The following is a 19,639-nucleotide window of genomic DNA, read 5'->3' as shown; positions in this document are numbered from 1 at the left end:
GGACACTATCTGGGTGCAGCACATCCTGGAGCATGGAGCCAAACACACCTGAGCACCTTCCAGCCCTGTGACTAACCTGTCTGGCCACTTCTGGCGAGTCACTTCCCTCAGTAGTGCCTCAGTTTCCCCATCCCTAGTGGGGTAATGATGCTGGCCTCCTTTGGGAAGCACATTAAGTTCTGCTTATAAAAAGGATTTAAGAGCTGGTAAGTCCATGGGCAGCTCCATGTGAGCCCCGATGAGGAGCCCAGCTCTGCCGAAATCCTGGAGCCAAACGTGGTGTGTTCACCAAAACAGCCTACAACCTGTTCAAAATACCTATTTAATCAGGTAAATCATCTGCTCGTTTGTTTTAAAGAAAGAGGCTTATATCTGTGTTTACCCAACACGCCTCTCAGAACCTCCCTCGCATTCTTTGCTACTTAGAAAAATAAAGCCACAAAAAATGAGGAAATTCACTGCAAAAGGGCCCCCTTCCCCCCGCCTCCCGTGGGCCCGGCGTTCAGGGGTAGAACGGCGTAGAGGGTAGAAGGCCATTGGGCAAGATGCGTCCAGGGTTGTGACACCCGCAGGTGGCGGCCACCAGTGCCCCGAGAGCTCCAGTCCTCCTCGGTGCGCGCTCCGCACCGGATGGCCGAGCCCGGACCCGCGTCGGACGGCGGTGCCGGGACAACCCACCGTGCCCCTGCCCGCGGGTCCTGCTGTGCCCGTTACCCGGGGCACCGGTGCAGCTCGTCCGGCCCCGTACAGCCCCCTCCATCCTCTCGCGGTTTGCTCCGCGCCGGCGGCTCCGTTCCTGCCGCTCCGGGACTTCCGCGGCCACGCGTGGGTGCCGCGCTCCCCGCCGGAGGAGCCAGCGCCGCGGCGGCGGGGCGGGTGGCGGCGACGGCCGGCAGCGATGGCAGCGGGGCACCGCGGCCAGGCTGGTCCCGGCGGGCGGCCCTGCGTGCGGGGCAGCCCCGCGCTCCTTTCCCGCCGTGCCGGGACCACCGCGGGGTGCGCGGAGGCCGCGCTCCGGGTCCGCCCAAGGTAACCCCACCGCCGCTGCCCCCCGACCCGACCCGACCCAACCCAACCCGTCCCGGCCCCGCACCTGCCCCCGGCGGCGGGCCCGGCGAGGGGGCGGGTCCGCCGGCCGCCAGTCACCGCCCCCCGCGGCGGCGCGCCCGCCCCCGGCCCCGCTGCCAAAGTGACTCGGGGAGGACCGGCACGGCAATGACATCAGTGCTTTAAACAACTTGTTATTCGGGAGCAATCAGCTGCAATTAGGTATTAATTAAGTATTATGAAAGTTGATTATTTAAGTGAATTCGGCTTTCGTCTCTCCGACTATGGTAAGTACAGCACAATTGTCCTTTTGCTGCCCCCAGCCCCCCGCCCGCCTCTCGGCGGAGCCCCTGATCGGTGCGGCCGCTGCTGCCGGTGCCCCCGCGCCGGGCGGTGCGAAGCGGAGCGCTGTCCGCCCCGGCCGCTCCTCCGCGGCTCTGCCGCTCCGCGGCCGCGGGGCCGGCGCTGCGGGCAGCGCAGTCTCTCCGGACGCGGGGCCGCCGCGGCACCGAAACTTTGTTGGCGGGTGCGCGGCGCAGAGCTGCGGGCCGGGCGGAGCGGGGCGCGGGGGTGGCCCCAGGTGCGGTGCGGTGCGGCGGGGGGCTTGCCGCCTGTTTCACTTTGCTTCTTTCACTTGTTTTACGGAAGTTGCTCCCGCGCCCGCCGCCGCTTCGGCCCCGCTCTCCCGGCCCCGCCGAGGTGAGCCGGGGGCTCTGCTCCCTCCGTCGATCCTTCCCGGCAGCGCGGCCTCCGCGGGCCGGGGCAGCGGGGCGAGGAGCGGGCTGGCCGTGAGAGGATGCGGAGGGGAAGTTTATGGGGGTTTTGAAATGATTCTGCCTTTGTATTTGTTGTAAGTTGTGTGGGTTGTTTTCTCTTTCATTTTTTCCCCCTCCTGAGCTCTGGCGTCTCGGTGGTAAAGGTTGCTTGTCAGGTTCCTGTACTGCCTAAATGAAAAGGAATTTAATTTATTTGGGACAAGGCAGTGTCAGATGAAGAGGCTGCTTATTACATTTAATGAGTTGTTTTTTGGGGTTTTTTTCAGCCTGGGCATATCTGGGATGGGTTTGTTTTTGTCCTTCTATGTGAGATGTATAAGACTTCCCCCACCCCTTCACATCATGTAGGGAGGAGGAAAGGTGGCTAGGCTGGGGCAATGCTTTGGTTTTAGATTATAGGCCCTAGTATTGGGGTTGGGTGTGGTTTTGGTTGTAGCTTTTTGTGGCTTGTCCACTGGTTTTTGATCAGGTATCAGGATGGGGAGTAGGGTCTGGCCTGGGGCTGGGCTGGGTTGGCCTGGTGGCCCTTCTGGGTGTGATAATGGACAGTCTCCGTCAGGGTGGAGCATGAGTGCGGTCAGGAGCTGCGGGGCTCAAACTGTTGGTGGGTTTTTCAATCCTTGCACTGTCTGGATCAGAGTCTCATTTAGATTTGACAAAATGTGCAAATTCAGAGTTTGGTAGGAATCCCTTGGGTCATGTTACCCTCCCTCTTTGGGACCATGTCCCACCACGTTGGCCCCCTACCAGCTAACACAACTATACCTGCTCCTCCAAAATGGTGTAAACCATTCTCTGCCATTTAAAAACCAAATGGCAGTAATGAGCCAAACAGGCCTGTGCTGGCGATGTGCCATGGTCCAAGTAATTACTGCCAGAGTGTGTGTGTGTGTGTTGGTTTTTTTTAATAAGGAGTAAGATTGTAATAAACTGGTTGATGATTGACTGGGCCTGAACTATGTACTCTGCTATTGTGAGTAAGAGGATAATTTTGTCGTCGTTTATTCCATTTATTTACTTACTTTTACCATTGATATCAGGAACGGAGTGGCTCTGGAGCCACTTCCACCTGTGAGCACGACGTGCCGGCTCTGCTTGGGTCCAGCCGTGGGCGTGCGGCTGCCTCCCTTCTAGATCAAGAAGCTGGGATGCTGCGTGGGCAGCCCAGGAGTTAAGGATGTGGTGAAACTGCAGGAGGGCAAATGCTTCCAAGAGCAATAAACAGTGATTTACCCCGATCTCCATCTCGAGGAGCTGTGGCAGCTGCCCGGATGACTCGGGCCGGGGTGGCCCCGGGCGGGCAGGGCTGTGCCCCGACCTTGCAGTGCCCCCTGCCGGCTGGAGCCCTGCCCGCTCCCCCGTGGGGCTCCTCTGAATAGGGGCTGCCCAGCCAAGGCCTTCCCCTCCCCAAAAAAGGGACCCTCCTTCGCCTCGGAAGTGTTGTGGGTGCTCAGCCTTGCCACGGCTGCACCCAGGTAGCACGTGGGCTTTGGTCTCTGGCATGGGAACCCGGAGCTGCAGTAAGCCATGGAAATGAGGATCGGGGAGATCTCTTTAAGTCAGCATTACGGTCTGTGTGTGGGTGAACCCGTCTTGTCATGATCTTGGGGCAAAGACCTGCCCGGTAATCACCACCTCTAACCCTTATCTACTTGGGCCAGCCTATTTCCCTCAGTCGCTGCCTCTTGAATTCTCTCCAAGCCCTCAGGCAGTGACTCTCCAGAGGCAGTGCCCGAGGGCTGCTCATACGAGCTACCAGCTGGCAGAGGCAAGTCCAGAGGGGTTTCTTTCCCAGAGGGACTCGGTATGTGGGGTCTGAGAGTCTCCTCTTGCTGAGGGCTTTCTCAGCTCAGTCAGTCCCTGCCTGGACCTTCTAGGGCCAGAAGTGTTAATAATGGTTAAGGGCTGAAAAGAACGTGTGGACTGAGTCCATTTTCGCAGGAATGTGGTAAGATGTTCCTTACATGTGATTTTCTGCGAATGTGGTTTTAAATACCTTGTCTGACTGAGCACTTGTCACTTCCTTTGGGAAACTCTTCCCCACCCTAATTATCCTTGGTATGAGATTACAGGAACTGACCTCAGAATGAGGACCAAGACACCTATGGTAAATGGGCAGAGGAATACCTAATTTCCCACTCAAAGGGTCATTTTATGTCTTTGTCAAATCACTGCTGTTGTTTGAAACACCTAGTGTATAGAAACACCTTCTTTGGGCTGGTGGCAACTTTTTTTTTTTTCCTTTTTTGACCAGATTTTTGGGGAGACATTGGCTCAGTCAAGGTTGATGTCTTTCCTGAGCTCATGTTCTGCAGAAGGTTCCCAGGCAGTTGGTTTGGGTGTTCATATCCCTTTCCAGTAGTTCTATGAGATATTTGTTGGGTGGAAAGCATTCAAGGGTGTAATCCTACCAAGTGAACATTGTTCCTTGGGAGAAGGGTTTAGCAGGGCAGGGATTAACCTTCCCATCATGGAATAAGCAGCGCCCAGCTATTACTTGGAGAACATGCTTCAAAGCTGCTTGAAGTCCATAGGAGTGTGTCTACTGCTTTGGCACCATAGGGAGATAACTTGCAGAAAGATGGGCAAGTTGATCTCTGAGATAAGATCCTGTTTCTTCACTTGCACTCTGTCTACTGGGTCTTAGGAGTCCTTCTAAACCAGGTCTGCCACTGACAGAGTGGGGTCTGCTAATGTGTGCAGGTACTACACTGTTCTGCTCTGAGCCACAGAGTCCCAGAGGGGAAGAGGCAACTTGTACTGAAACTGACTGGGAATGGTACAGATACCTGGACTGGACGGGATCAGATATTTAATGTGCAGTTTCCATATAATCAGTTTCTCTTTCTGTTTTCCTGAACCGTTCATGCTTCTACCCTGAGTCCTCTTTCCTGCAATTGGAAAGTACTATCTGAGCTTGGACTTTATCTCAGGGCTTTGCCTACACACAGCCTTTTCTGTCCCACGTTTTGCACTTGGCTGTCCTCACAGCGAGAGCTTTTGTGGCCACTTCGACTCTCCCTCTGACATCAAGTCACACCCCTGGGCTGCTGTGCAGCCTACAAATTAGATACCCTCTGAAAAGTTGGTTGAAAGTATCTGGAAAGTAAAGTCCTATAGTAGGTGAAGATAACCATTGCCTATGCTGCATCTCCCACATCCACCTGGGCTCCTTCCTTCCCTCCCAGGGTTTGAAGATGCAGCCGTTCCCAAGGTTTGGAGAACTCAGGTGCCACCCAGGGCTCAGCTCCCAGAAGTGCTGACATTGCAGAGGCCATGCTAGCTGATCCAGCTGAGGTTTGGGAGAACCAATGTCCTCGTCCTCAGGTGCACTTTGCAAAGCAAAGAGGGGGCAGAGGAGGCTTGGCTGGAAGCAGGGGAGGGGCAGAACTCCAGCCAAAAGTCCCACGCGGCACCGTCTCCTCCCCTCCGGTTCAATGCGGACTGGATCAATTTGGACGTCTTCAGCAATAAAAAATGCCGATGTCGTCCTAATTCACTAGGCCCCGAGATGACAGCAAATTTACATTTTTTAATTAAACTAGCAGCCAGTTTTTATGAGAGGGGGCTGGGTTATGCAAATCAAATGGTTGTGTACGAAAGATTAGGAGAGTTTGGGAATAAATTCCACAAATGCTAATAAAAAAAAAGAGAGAAAATGAGAGGGGGGAGAGAGAGGGACATTGTTCCATTAGCCCCTTTTAGGCTGATTTCCCTAGGGAGAAAGCAATGGGGGGTGAGAGATGGAGGCAGCTTTCAGAGACAGGTAAAATCCATTTCAAGGATTGAGAGCCCCTTGGACCAGGACCTTGTTGCTCCCTGTTTGCTCTCTGAAGGCTCACAGGGGAGATGGAAGCAGAAATTGGTGACAAAAAAAACCCTTGCTGGTTTCTCATCTCCATTCCTGCTTGACCAGTGATCTACAGGCTGGAACAGCAGCCGGGAGGGACTGGGTTGAGGATGTAGAAGGTGTGCAGTGCTCAGGTGCTGGAGGGGCATGGGTGGGTGAAGGGCTAGGCCAGGTCACTGTGGTGCTGCAAGAGGGTGGATGTGGCATGGTGACAGGGCAGTCCCTGGATGGGCAAAGCCCAGGAGCTACTCAAGGCTTCTCTGGACAGGGCCCATCTTTGGGCTGACAGATGGTCACAGAGCAGGGCTACAGCTGAGATTGGTGCCCTGGGGCTTCATCTCCTTTGTGCAGCTCTTGTGGGTGGGTTCCTGGTCCCTGGCAGGAGCTGCTGGTTGGAACAGGCAGTAGCGCTGATCACAGGTGAGGGGCTAGACTGCTGTTCCATGTAAGCACAGGCTTTATCTGCAGAGCAGAGTGTGTTTTGGAGAAGGGATGGTGATGCTTTTCCCTCACCCAAACTGTAGAGCCCCTTGTTGCCCATCCATAGAGCTCTCAGAGGCTGAGTCCAGCTGTCAACATCTCTTTCCAGTGTGTTAACCTGGCACCAGTCTTCATCCCTTTCTCAAGGGACTTTCCATCTTTCTTCATGTGGTGATTCCAGAAAATAAAACAGTTTAGCAAGTCCTTTCAGGAAGAAATAGTTACAGTGAACAAAAAACATGCATTTCACTCATGTAAAATATGTTCTTGTATAAGTTTCCAAAAGAATTCAAGTTCTCATTGCATTTGGGAGTTAGGTGTGGTGGCTAGGTACCAAAGCAATTGTTTGCTCTGCTATGGAGAAACAAAACCAGAAAATTTCTGGAGGCTGGGAAACTGCTTAAAGCTTCCAGTCCTAAGGCAGTTTCATGCTTGGAATAAAAGCTGAACAACCCATGTAGGTTGGCAAGAGAAAGCAAAGGGTGGAGAACAGGAGATACGAAGGAAAAGGATGGAAAGACTAAGGTCACTGGGTGCATTTTATGACAATCCCCATAGGATATGGTGCCTCACTAGAGAGCTTTGCCACTCATTCCTGTTTTTGGGGTGTGAAATGATGATTCACCAACATGCTCATGTTTTGCTTTGGAGAGGTGACATTTTAGCAGAGCGTCTCTTGTGAAATCAGTAAAAACACCAAGATCTGCTGGAGTGTTTCTGGAGGTGTCCCCCACACCCAACAGCTACATCCCTGTCACCCTGTCCTGAACATGCATATCTGCCCCAGACACTCACCCACCTCCACGCTCCCAGACACTCACGTGCCCTGTGTTGGTGGCATGCTGAACTTCATGTTCCCCAGGTTACTCTCTAAAGACATTGCCACAGTGAACGCTCTGGTTCTGTGCACTTGCATCCTCGTTGCCATGAGTGTATCTTTCTTGGCAGCAAGAGAACGCCAGTGTGGTCTCTGCCCTGTGTGTTGGGTGTCTCTGTGCTCTCACCACTCTGCAGTGAAACCCCCACTGTTCCTGCTGCTGGGGGAAACGATGGCCTTGGCATCAGCTTGGTCCACAGCCTCAGACAGGTGGCTGTACAGGGGATTTTTGTAACACGAGTTTCTGAGCTGAACTAGGGCCAAGTTCAGCCTAAATCTAACAAAGAGCTCCAGAACAAGTCTGTGAGACATGGCAGAGTCTGAGGATTTGGTGTAGGATGAATAACTCCTAATCTATAAAGTGGGCATAATCATACTCCCTTGTGCAGCCCAGAGCCAGGGCTGGGCGCTCAGGGATGGAGATAAGTGAATGAGGCCTGGCTGCTGTCCATGGATGGGTGTGGGGGGTCGGGCAGGAGTGCTCCTCCCTCCAGCTGGGGTGGGGTGCCTGGGGTGTGGGAGAGCTGAGCCTGCTCCCACTTTCTGGGAGCTTCCTGGGAGCTCCTGCTCCCATCTGCCCCCTGGCATCTTCGGCGTCCCAGCAGCCATAGTGCCATGGGCTGGGAGCAGCCGTGGGTCCAGGGTGAGTTGTCATGGACCTGCAGGGAGGCCTCTCCAGGACCTGGGCTGGGAGGTGAAGAGCTCCAGCTGGGCTGTTCTGTTGGAATGGTGCAGTGGTGTCAGCCCTGCTCCCAAAACTGGATGGGCTAGGGCAGAGCAGAGGAAGGACCAGGAACTTCCAGATTCCATACATGGGAAACTGTCAAAAGCCAGGTAGCAACACCAGCTTTTGTCTGGTATTTCCAGAAAAACCCGGCAGGACCTGGCATCCCAGGGCATAATTTATTATGGAAAAATAAAATAATAAAGTACCAATCCCTTTGAGGCCTGAGTCATAGAAGCATCTTCTCATTAAAGCAGCTCCACCTCTCCGCCTGGTGTTTGCCAGCTCCATGCCTGTATGAATCCACTCCCTGAGCTGCCTCGCCCAGGGCAGCCCTCCTCCTCCCCCTCCTCCTCTTCCTGCTGCCTGTGCTTCCACAGCACACCTCTGCTCCAGCACCCCTTCCCCTGTCTGGAGGAGCATGAGCAGTTCTACATCTCAAGCCAACTTCTCCCCAGGCCCCCCATCGTTGGGCCAGGTGGGTGTTTTGTTGGTGTGTGTTGTAGACAAATGTCTTCATCTTTTCACCCACCCACCTCCTACCCTGTGTTATCAGGTTCTCTGGCCATGGCCCTGGCTCTCACATGCCCTTCTCCTGGCCATGTGGTGTGAAGGTGTGTGTGGTATCTTTTCATGGCTCAAGCTCTCTTTCAAGTGGCCTTCTACAAGCAGGGAAAGGAGAGGAAGCTGCTCCTGGAGTAATTACCATCTGCATGTCCCGAAGGCAGGCAGCAGATGTTAGCAGAGGAGGACGGGATTGGAAGAGGGTGAGGGAACAGAGGCTGGGGAAGGGGGGGTCTGATTTTTCTTCTCGACTGCATATGAATATTTTTAACTGAAACTCAGTAGGACAAGAATCCCAGTTCTGCAGAGTTGATCCATGCATTTGGAAACTTTAAGGGAAAGCTCCTTTGCTTGCTCTTGCTGTGTTTTCTGTCACTCACTCTTGCTTTTCTCAGCCTTTTTTTATGCTGCACTGTCTTACTAAATAGCTTTCCTTTATGTCCTCCTTCCTTTCCGTATTCCCACAGACCTGTCACTCTTTGTCACTCTCCTGGACTTCCATTCTATCTTTGATTCTGTCTTGATTTCCCCCCCCACCCTGTTACATTGTCTTTTTCTATTTTTCATTTTCGCATTTGTCTGTGGGCTGATATTCAGATGAGCAAACTTCTTCCAGTTAAAGGAGGTCATGAATATTAGGATTTTTCTATCAAACAATGAAATATGGCTCAAATTACCCTAAAGAATAGGGCCCTTTTCATAAACCACCTGCTGGTTTTTTTGAAAGAAAGCACAACCACTCGCCTGTGTGCTCCAAGCAGTTGTCTCACATCTCTACCTTGCCAAGCTTTGCCGTTCCAATTTCTTCTGCTGAATTTGTTGCTCTTGGTGGAGTAAGTCTGCTCTTCCCAGACTGGCAGCACCCAATGAGTCTGGGTCTGGACAGGTTGGGACAGGATGGGGATTCTGGCAGGATCCTTGCTGCTTTGAATGTTGGTTTGTGATTGTGCTTTTCTGATTGCGGTGTGCATATTTTGGGGTTTTATTTTTGTTTTCAACAACATTTTGGTCTGAAACTCATTTGGTCTGAACCTCTCAGCTTGACTGAGGGATCTCATTCAGATGTTAGCACCCAGCAGGGCATGGAAACACGTAGCCCACCCCCCCACCTTCTCCTTGTCTTGCTGGTGTGGACCAACTGTCGCTCCCCGGGGTGGAGGTGACCTGCTCAGGCCTGGACACCAGCCCAGGCTCTGGTCATTTCCTCCTGGCTGTCATGGTCCTGTCTCTTTCCTCCCAGCCACATGGCTTCAGAAAAGGAGCTGTGAGCACAGAGGCCGCAGCTGGCTCTGGGAAAGCCAAGTTTGTGCTGCATGAGATCCTCCATTCCTTGTGGTCCTGGCCGTGCTTAACTGGACAGTGCTGTGCCTTTGCCAGGGCAGCACCAGTGCAGCTTTGCCATTCAGCAGGGACGTGGAGAGTGGTGGAGCTGTGTCACAGGGACCTAGAGAATTGCAAGCAGAAGAGCCTCTATGCTCCCTTGGGAGTTGCCACGAGGCAGGCATGGGTAATGTCGGAGACAGGGACAACAGAGGATACCAACTTGTTTCAGACTTGCGTTTTGTTTTCAGTCCAGCCTATTTATACCCTTTATAGTTTCTGTTTTTTCCCCAGTTACAAGAATGTTTCTTGTCCTTGCTGTTTTCCATCTTCCCTCAGCAAACCTTGCCGTTTTCTGCGTGTCTTTGCTGGGAGGCTCACAGCACTGTCCCTCCTGGGCAGAGACCACACTTCTCAGAGGAGGCACCTCTCACTGGTGTGCTCCTTCCAGGAGCCTGGTCCAGCCCTTCCACCCTTCCACTCTCTCCCACCCGCATTTCCCTGGACAGAAACTGCACACACAACCTGGGCTGTGTGAACACGGAGTTTGTTTTGCCAGGGTGACCTGTTTAATCATCTCATTTTCTGGTGGCCGTTTATTCCTCGTTTCCACGGTTACAGCCCCATTAAGAGGAGAAGCAATAAGGCAGCGAGTCAAACAGGTAATAAAAACATTAAAGCCATGTGCGCATTGGGAGGGAGGGAGGGCGAGCAGCACTCAGTGAGACGAGACGGGCCGTGCCAGGGAGACAGAAGGGTCACAGGAGCCTGTGCACAGTGTGGTGACACCCAGCTCAGTGCCCAACCTCTGCAGGGGCCTGACTGCCAACAAAGTGTCCTACAGCATCCCACAGCATTCTGCCCTGCTCTGTTGGAGTCTGCTGACACTCAGGACAGTGTCACTGCCACCAGTGTGCTGCTCTCCCCATTGCTGTGCCGCTAAGGCAGAGTTGCAAGCGGACAAAAGCACTCGAAATTAGAGTGTATTTTTTACTGTATTTCTTACACGGCTGTGACTGTCTGGCAAAATTACTAACTTACTGTTTCTGTTTGGTTCTGGTGATGCTGGTGGACCCCAGTGTTTGTCACTGTAACAGCTCTACCGTGGCACTTGCCAAGGTACCTGCTCTTGCTGGTATCGGCTGCACTGCTCCCTTGCAGAGCCATGGCTCTGCACAGTTCCTAAAGTAGAACTGACTGTTCCATGTGCTACACCGAGGTATGCACAGCCAGCTACCTGAGCCAGCACAACCTAGAGTACTGTGACACTGGTTTGAGGCTTTCCTAGGTAGAAATACTTGTTTATGGAAGGCCATATTTCTGCAGCCTCCAGGAGAAGGTCAGATTCCATGGAAACGGGATAGCCAGGTCTCTGCTCCGCAGCAGCCACTGCCAGCAGTGACTGTGGGCTGGGGAGGGTGTGGGAGCTGCTCACCTGGGAGCAGTGGGGGATGCCTTTTAGGCTATAGGTAGAAATCAGGGGAGAGCTGTGGAGGGCAGGCAGCATTGCTGGGAATTACCTCTCTCCTGCTAGGAGGAATCCCCAGTTTTCTGGGTTTTCATTGTGGGCTCCTAAAAGGAAAGTAGCAACATGAAACAACCTAAAGCAGCAACTCTGGAGTGAGGAGGAGGCAGAGTCCTGGTGTCTCAAGAGAAAGAACTGTTTTCAGCTCACTTCCCTCCAGGCAGTGCTCCTCAGGGAACCCCTCAGGACTCTTGGAAGGTGGGAGCCTTTTGATACTATATGCTTGTTATCCCAAAACTGACTTGGCCAGCAAGGAGATGGTGGCCTCTCTTCCTTTGGGAAATTTTGGGCTAGGTGTACTCTGGGGTGTAAAACCATGACCTGACTGCAAAAGCCAGCAAAGTTACTTTTCCCTATAATTTCTCACTGGCCATGGAGCTTGGAGGCCAAGCAGCACTGCATCTTAAATGATGAGATGTTAGTGAGGGAATTGAGACTTCTAATACCTGTCTTTCATGTGAGGGCTAGTAGCTGCCTCTGATGTTTGAATGGAGATTGAAATGATGTCACTAGGAAATAATTCTAAAACTTCCTTGGACACTTCAAGACTGAGGCTTGGATTTTCAAAGTTATGCTGTGTTAGACAAATTTTGTTTCTTTGGAGTTGGAGGTTTATCAAAATTGCAGCATCTCAGAGCAGTGAGGATGGCTGGACTCTGGAGACCTGCCCTGGACTTGAGAATGTGGACTTCTTGAAGCTGCTTTTTATTTCAGACAATCTGTAAGATTGGTCAGGGAGCTGACTTGGTAATTAAGTATGAAAATGATTCTCCAGGACCCATTCCCTCTTACCACACTGATGTAAGGGCCTCTTCCATTCCTGAGAGTGGGAAGAGGGGTTTGACCGTCCTTTGTGTGGTCTCTGGCCACACCGTGTTGTGCTGTGTATTACCCAGGGTGGGTACAAACCCTCATGTTTTCTGCAAGCTGCTTACAAGTAATGGCCTTAGGAGAACAAAGCAAACTGTGTAGCTGGAATCTCCCCTGCTCCACATGGGTTTGAGGTGGCAGGTCGCTGCCATGAAGGAGCAGGTGCCCACAGGCTGAGAGGGTTCTGACCTGTGAATAAGGGTGAGTTTCACTGTGGATGAAAAGAGGTTAAATATAACAGTCCCACTCATATAGGTGGCACAGCACTGACAGCAAAACAGAAATATTCAGATAAGCAAACTATAAAGGAGAGCAAGAAAATAGTCACAGAACTGCGGGGAAATGGGGTGTTTTACCTGCTAGCTCTCTCTGTTGAAAGAGTCTGCCCTGTTACAGCCCCGTTTTGTCCTGGTAGGATTTTTTTATTTATTTCTGACATTGTTTTGGGTTTTACAGTTTCTTTTCTCCAGACTTTATCAGAAAGCATATTTGTGGTGAGAGCCTGTGAAAGGACCTGGCTTGCTGAGTAAATGTTCAACGTGGAAATGAGCTGCATGACCTTGAGTGGGGGGAGAGGGAGGAAAGCTGACAGAAATTCATAAAAAGCTGAAAAAGAAAAGAACAAGGAGAAGGGAGGGGAGAGGAAAAAGGATAAAAGGCTTGGCCAGACTGGTAGAAGTCACACAGGAGAGGAATAATGGTCTTTCTTGTTACAGCAGTGACTGGACCTGTCGTATTAGGCATCTTAAAGAGCCCGATTCTAAGTTGCACTGAGCACTGACACTTTGAAAAATAGGCCCATTTAAGGTGACTCTAGTTGGGCAACAAAAGTCAGTAGTCACTTTAGATCATCTTGGCTTGTGTTCAGAAGGGTGAATTTTATCCTTGGCAAAAGGCCAGCGGGAGGTCCTTCTGTGTACTGTTCCTGTTCCCAGAATAGGACTTGGGGCGGCTCCTGGAGCTTGTGCTGGCCCTTCAGGACAGGGGCAGAACCCACTCTCCTCAGGTTCTGGGCTGAGCCCTCCCCATGCAGGATCACTGGCTGGGCTCATGTGTCAGCCCAGTTGTCTTTGGGCACAGAAGCTGGGCCTGAATTCCTTTGTGGAATTTTTGGGGGGCTCTGGGTGTCTGGAGAAGGTGCTGGATGGAGCAAAGCCTCAGTCCTCAGTGCAGGAGCGGACAGAAGCAGCAGTGCAGGAGGTTTCCCAACCATCCTTGGAGTTCCTCAAGTGTGTGAGATTGAGATGGAGACACTTGCTTTTGGAAACTAATGTGGATGTCAGTCAGAAAAGACCAACAAAACACTGTTGCAAGGAAGAAAGTTTGAGTAGAAACACACTGCTGTCACTACCAGAGACCAAGGTGTGAGGTCCAAGCATGCTCTGGAGCTTGGCTTTCCAGAACTGCCTGGTTTGGGCTTGACAATTTTTACTTCAGTCCCACATCTAGTCCTGGAGGATCTAAACTGGATTTTAAAATTGTATTGTAAAATGGGATTGGAGAGAGATGAGCACCAAGTTTCTGCAGGTTCGTATTCCTCTAGCATGTCCTTAGTATCTGGATGACACCAGCTCCAGGAAGCCCCTCCTGCAGTCCTTGGCTCTGGTGCCGTTTCCATGGAGGGATCTGGGCATACAGTGACCTGGCACCCAGCAGTCAGGGGGGCTGGAGCAGAAACCCTTGTGCTCTTCTGGAAGCCAATGGCTTCTGCTACTTTTTTTGTTGTTTGAATGCATGAAAAAAGTTTAAATGCGCATAGGCTCCCCTTACAGCTCATTCTGTTCTCATTTCTTTGACTCCCCAAATTCTCTTCATTTTCAAGAGGGGAAGTCTGACTTCAGTGGCATTAGCACTTCCAAAATGCTGCACACTGACATAAGCAGTTCAGAGTGTGGGGCAAGAATTGTGCTGAAGCTGAGCCCTCATTAGTGTTGAAACAGGGCTGATCACCATTCTTTGGTTAAATCTGAATAGCTGCACTAATGGTCCTCATACACACATCTTTAAATTTTAGTTCATTTGGGTGGGGGGTCAATTTCTTGCCATAAGCCTGAAAATTGTAGCGTAAGATTTTCATCTTCACTGCTTGTATGGGAGAGCTCTACTGTATGGAGGGGAGCATTTTTTGATTTCTTTGCAGTTGGAGTGCGTGAAATAGTAGGGAAAAGTCTTGTCTAGTGATGACCTCAAAATAAATTCTCTAGCAGTGCAATGTGATGTCAGACAGACAGTATGTGGCTGGGTAGGAAGTGCAGACAGTGGGGGCACGAGTGCCTGGCACAGGGGAAAACCCTCAGTCCAAGGCTTTGGGAGGAACTGGAGCAAAGTCACCAGCGCAGATGCCAGAGCAAGGAACTGTAACTGTACATTTAATAGCTTTGGATGTTTGCTTTTATGTGACAGTTGCTGCTCAAGCAAACAGATTGGAGAATTCCAGACTTGCATGGATTTCAGGGATTTTATTTATATGTGTTCAGCACAGGACATGAATATGATGGGAGCATAGGGGTTGTTTCAGCAGGTGAAGGGCCCAGTACCCTGCTCCTCCCTGCCCTGTGCACCTTGATTTTATGAGCTGAGCCTCACTCCTGTCTTACTCTTCCCTGAAGTCACTGACCTCACTCACCTGCTCCCTCTGCTCCCAGCATCATCCCACACTCCCTGGAGCATCCTCTGTCCTATTTCTCTGCTCCCTGATGTGTTACCCTGCTCCTGCAGAAGCCCTGCTCTGTGCCAGAAGCCCCATCTGAAAGTCAAACAACCATGCCCAGAGTGCTGGCCCTGCCCAGCCTCCGCTGCCCAGCTTGGGGTGTAGCTGAAACTGTCCTGTGAGAACTGCAAGGCAGAGGCATGTTTTCCCAGTTTATTCTCCAAAAGGAGAGCCGGCAAGGGGTGAGGGGCAGACTCCTTGCAGCGAAGGTGTTAACAAATAGCAGGTGATTAAACATGACAAGCAGTGACATTTCTGTGTGGGGTTCTCAGTACCAGCAATGCCAAGAATGAAGCTATAAACCCTGACATTTTGTGTTATGCACTGAGGTTTTTAATAGACATCTTTCTCTCCCTCACCCCTGTTTGTTTCTTTTATTCCTCTATTCTCTTCTGTCCTCTTCTCCCTTTCCTCCCTCTTCCTGATCCTCACCCTGGCTCTGCCCCATCCCAAGTGCCTCACCTTCACTTCCCATGTCTCCCTCCCTGCTCTTATGTTTGCTCTCTTGCTTCACCAGACTCATTTGTTTGATGTCCTTCACTTTAGCTTTTGTTTCTCTGTTCCTCCCTATTTTCTTGTTACACTTTTCCAAGATGTTTTGCTTTTCATGGCATCATTCACCCTTCCTTACTTTTCTCTTCCTCCTCCTAGCCGGTCTCTGCCATATGCACACGCTCACAGTCTCTCACACATATGCACTCCCACACTTTATTGCACGCACACTGCCACTTCCCGCACACTTCCCTGCTCCCCCCCACGCTCCTGCTCTCTCCTGCTCTGTCTCTCACATACGCTCTCACTTGCTCTTTTCTTTCTGTGCTTCCTCTCTCCTGCTCTTCTTTGTCTTTGTTACTCCCTTCTGCTGTCATCCTCCCTCTGTCTGTTCTTTTCCACTCTCCCCTTCTCCCTCCCTTTCCTTTCTCTTTTTGGGGTCTGATGTAATACTCTAACCATGGGCAGGCAGGCCAGTTGCTTGTCAGGGAGCAGGTGTCCCACCCCTGAGTGATGTTTTTGTTAATAACATTTTTGCCCTGACTCAGAAGCCGTCATTTTGAAGATTGGTTGGTGGGGTTTTTTTAAGGACAGGAGCTGAGGAGGCTGAGCTTTTGGGAACAGTTGCTGGGTTTGTACTAAAAGGACTGCAACAGTTGTTCTGCTGAGCAAGAAATGTTGGAACAACTGCAGAGTGTCTCCCCACCCCCCTCCATCTATCCAAAGGGCATTTGGAGGTGACACCCAATGCACCGTTCCCCTTGCAGCCAGCTCTAATTGGAGCTGACGAGCTGCCGCTGGTTCTTGGCTTTGGAAATTGGGCACTTCTGCCACTGGAGTTGGCCCTACCCAGCCCTCTCTATTAGAAAAAACCTTTCCTCCTCTGCTGCCTTCTCCTGGTGGGGTTATGGGCACAAAATTAGCAAAATGCCAGAGTGACCAGAGCACTCAAACACAGGGCTCTCCTCCAGCAGGTCATCTGGTCTCCAGGGCTCAGTAGTTTGGCCCAGCTACATGACCTGAACATAAGAAAGGGGTCTCCAGGCACAGAAGGATAAAAGGGGTCATTGGTGGTCATCGGCTCCCTGATCCATGACCTGCCTGGCTCACTGTGTCTTATCAGGCTGTGATCCCTTTCATGCAGAGGCATGATGCTTCCCACTAGGCAGGATGGAAATGGTGTGAGCAGGCCCATCAGAGCCCGTCCTCTCTGCTGAATCAGCCATGTTATTGCCACCAAGGCCAAGACCTTCCCACCTGGCTGGCACCGGTGAGAGCCACACTGCAGAAGTCATTGCAAAGTGCCTTCTGGGGACTTGAGGCATCTCCAGAGGCTCTTTGAGTGGCACAGTGATTTGTTCTCACATGGCTGCAGAATCTCTGTCTCTCCCCAGGTCCCTGGGGAAGATCTGTAGGGAGCTGCTGGAGAATTACCAGGCACAGGCTCTGTGCTGTGCAGCAGGGATGTACCAGCCCATCGCTACAGCTGACACCTCTGCACTGAGAACACCCAGGGTGGGTGAGAGGCTCTCCTGGGTGGACAGGGAGGACAGAGACTGGGGAAGCTCCCATGGGCAGGAGGTCCCCAGGTCCCCAGTGTAAAGGGCTCAGCAGGTATTTGAAATGAGTTCAAACTAAAGTGCAGCTTCAGTCCCAGTATTTCCTCTTCCTTGACTTTGCACTCATTCTAAAAATCAAAATACTTCCCCATAAAGACCCACCTTCCCATAAAAAGGCCTCTCCCTCCCTGTCTGCCCAGGTCTTATTGATCAAGCGCCACAGACGGTGGCTGCAGCTTCAGTTGCCAAGTAGGGCAGATCGATAGAGACTCAGGATGGGATTTTTGGCAGCTGGAACATATATTTGTTCCTCCTTCCATCCCACCATCCCTCTGGGAAATGGTCGGTGTCACAGTGAAAGCAGGTGGAGCAAAACTCCGTCCTCCCACTTGCCACTCACCTTGTCATCTGTCCTCCATGCCTGGGACTGGAGGCCTCTGCGGGAGCATCTGTGAGGCTACAGAGAATGTGGGACATGTGGAGACAGAGTAGTCTCACCCTGCGCTGGATCCCTCTCTGCTGCTTACATTTTGCAATGGGCAAGTTCACCCTTTCGTATACTGGGGCAATCCCATGGGTCATTCCAGGCTGAGAGCAGTATTTGTCCTTTATTGTTTGCACAGTCTCTTTATTTAACTTGTGTTTCTTCCTTGCCTGGATCCCAAGTAACTCCCCTCTCCCTTCCCTGATGTTGCTGTTGTCATCTTTCCAGAGATGGGGAGAGCAAGGCAGGGTGATGGGAAGGTGCTTCCTGAAGGCCAGAGGGGCTTGGTGCTGGAGTTGGGGTTAGGGGCCATGGTTTCTGGCTGTCCTTTGGCAGCACTCAGCTCCTTGGCCATGGGCTTGGACAGTGCTTCCCAGAGCTTTCCCAGGCTGCCCCATATGTGTGGGACCAAAAACTGTGGGCTGGTCTCCAGTGTGAACTGGGAGAAAGAGATGCAGCGGGGAGCATTGGGGAGGAGAGGGATGGTGTGCAGACTTGCCTTGCTCCGTCCTGTCTGAAGAGCAGTTAGCTCTGCCATAAGATGTCCTTAACCCTTGCTAGCTCTCCTGGCTGCCCAACCTCTGGCAGGTGCCGAGCGCCACGCACAGAGAAGTTAATGAAATGAGTATTTTGGGGAGGGGGGGAGGGAGGCTCTGTACTGCACCCTGGGGCCCTGGGTTTATTAATGGTGACCTGCCATTAAAGACTAAAGTGCTAACCTGGTCATATTTAGCAGCTTTCAGTGGTATCCCAGTGGTCTCTGCCTGCAATATCAACTCCTGCTTTCCCCCGCAGCCCCAGCTCGGCAGGAGCTGACTCTAGAGTTTCTCTGCTACAATGAGTCTGGTGGGCAGCACTAAGAAGTCTCTGTGCTGCTGCTGCGAGACAGATTTCCACCTCCTCCTGCTGCTCCAAGCAGCTTCCCCCTCTTACTGCCAGATCTTGCCAGGCAGCACTTGGAAAAGAGGACCGAGTCCTGGCATCTTCATTGATCTCCTTTATACAGACAGAGCCTGGGGGTCACTAGGAGAGGGAGATGTGCCAGCATGAAGCTCAGAGGGTTTGCCCGTGAAGGAGAGGCATACTCCGGCTTTGCAAAGCACTTCCACAGAGCTCTCTGAGAAGGCGGTGGCAAATTATCCCTCTGAGGTGGCAGGCTGGGAAGCGAGGCAGCAGCTCTGCCAGACCTGATTAAAACAGGACTCGAGGCTAACAGCTTCGGGTCAGAGCAGGAGGGCTGCTCCCATTGCTGCTGTCCCTCTTGCTCCAATCTAAGGGGGATATGGAAAACCCAAGCTTGGGGGAATGTCCCCTAGGAGATATCAGCAGTTGGATATTGCAGTGACAGGCACTTTAGAAAGATGCTGGGAGCTGCTGCTGCTGCTGCTGGTCCAGGCAGGGATCAGTGTTAGCAGAAGAAAAAAAAAAACCCAGAGTTTCCTTGAAGCTAATTCTGCTCTTGATGCTTCCCCAGAAGCAAGATCCTGCTGTGCTCCTTGTGCCAACTGAGATTATTGCTTTCCCTGACCACTTCTTCCTGGATTAAAAACTCAGCACAGAGTATTTTGCTGTGTGTTATTCCAGGATACCCACTAGAAGCTCTACGTGGTGCAGACTCTGGCAGAGATACCAGGGAATCATGAGGCGTCTCCAGCTCAGGCTGCTCCTGCTGCTCAAATCAGGAGGTGGGGATGCACCTGCCTCCTTGCACTTCTGTTTGGCCTGAGGTGAGGGCACAAAGAGTGAGGCTGTAGGGATTTTCCTCTCTCCAGAGAGCCCTGTAAGCCACAGATCCCATGTCCTCACAGCCCTGCCCTTCATGTGGGCATGTTTGTCAGTGTGGGCTGCGGGCCATTCCCCAGCAGAGCCAGCGAGGGCAGGGGCCTGGTTCCAGCGCAGAGCTCCAGCCCTCACAGCCTCCCAGCAGGATGAGTGCCGGTTTGGCAGCCAGGCTGGGGGCAATCCTCGCTCTCTCCTTTGGCTCTGTGCCCCAGCCGATCTGCAGCCAGGTTTTGCTGTAATCCCTACATCCTGTTGCAGGTCCTTAATCAGCTGGAGCCAGCCTGGAAAAAAAAAAAAAAAAAAACCCAAACCCCAAACTGTCGTGGTTAAAGCTCCCCACTGCCAGGTGGTGGGGAGGGGTGGGCACCAGGTGGGAGACTGGAAGGGTTGGGAGAGATTACAGTTTCCTTGGTAGGTAGGGATGGAAGCAGAGAAAAGGGTATGTGTTTCTGCTGGGGGTCTCTGCAGGACCCACTCATGCTGTTCCCCTGCAGAGTGGATGGGTCTGGGTTTGAGGCATTGATTCCTCCTGTTCTCCCACCGCTGGCTCAGCTATGGACACTGCCCCTTCAGCCCTCG

At 52.1% G+C, this 19,639-nt stretch overlaps 1 protein-coding gene across 3 annotated transcripts in view; it reads left to right on the top strand.

Moving 5' to 3' along the window:
* The first annotated feature begins 1,248 nt into the window (after positions 1 to 1,248).
* Positions 1,249 to 19,639, top strand: part of CASZ1 (castor zinc finger 1) — a 90,468-nt gene continuing 72,077 nt past the window's right edge. For all 3 annotated transcript variants that reach the window (XM_069034700.1, XM_069034701.1, XM_069034698.1), the window contains exon 1: positions 1,249 to 1,334. In XM_069034700.1, the coding sequence (XP_068890801.1) occupies positions 1,286 to 1,334 (49 nt within the window). In that variant the 5' untranslated portion in view covers positions 1,249 to 1,285. The remainder of the gene's footprint in view (positions 1,335 to 19,639) is intronic.

This window comes from Aphelocoma coerulescens, chromosome 21, assembly GCF_041296385.1.
Source record: "Aphelocoma coerulescens isolate FSJ_1873_10779 chromosome 21, UR_Acoe_1.0, whole genome shotgun sequence".
NCBI classification, from domain to species: domain Eukaryota; kingdom Metazoa; phylum Chordata; class Aves; order Passeriformes; family Corvidae; genus Aphelocoma; species Aphelocoma coerulescens.
The sequence above is the reverse complement of the archived record's forward strand: the minus strand, read 5'-3'. Positions and strand labels throughout refer to the sequence as shown.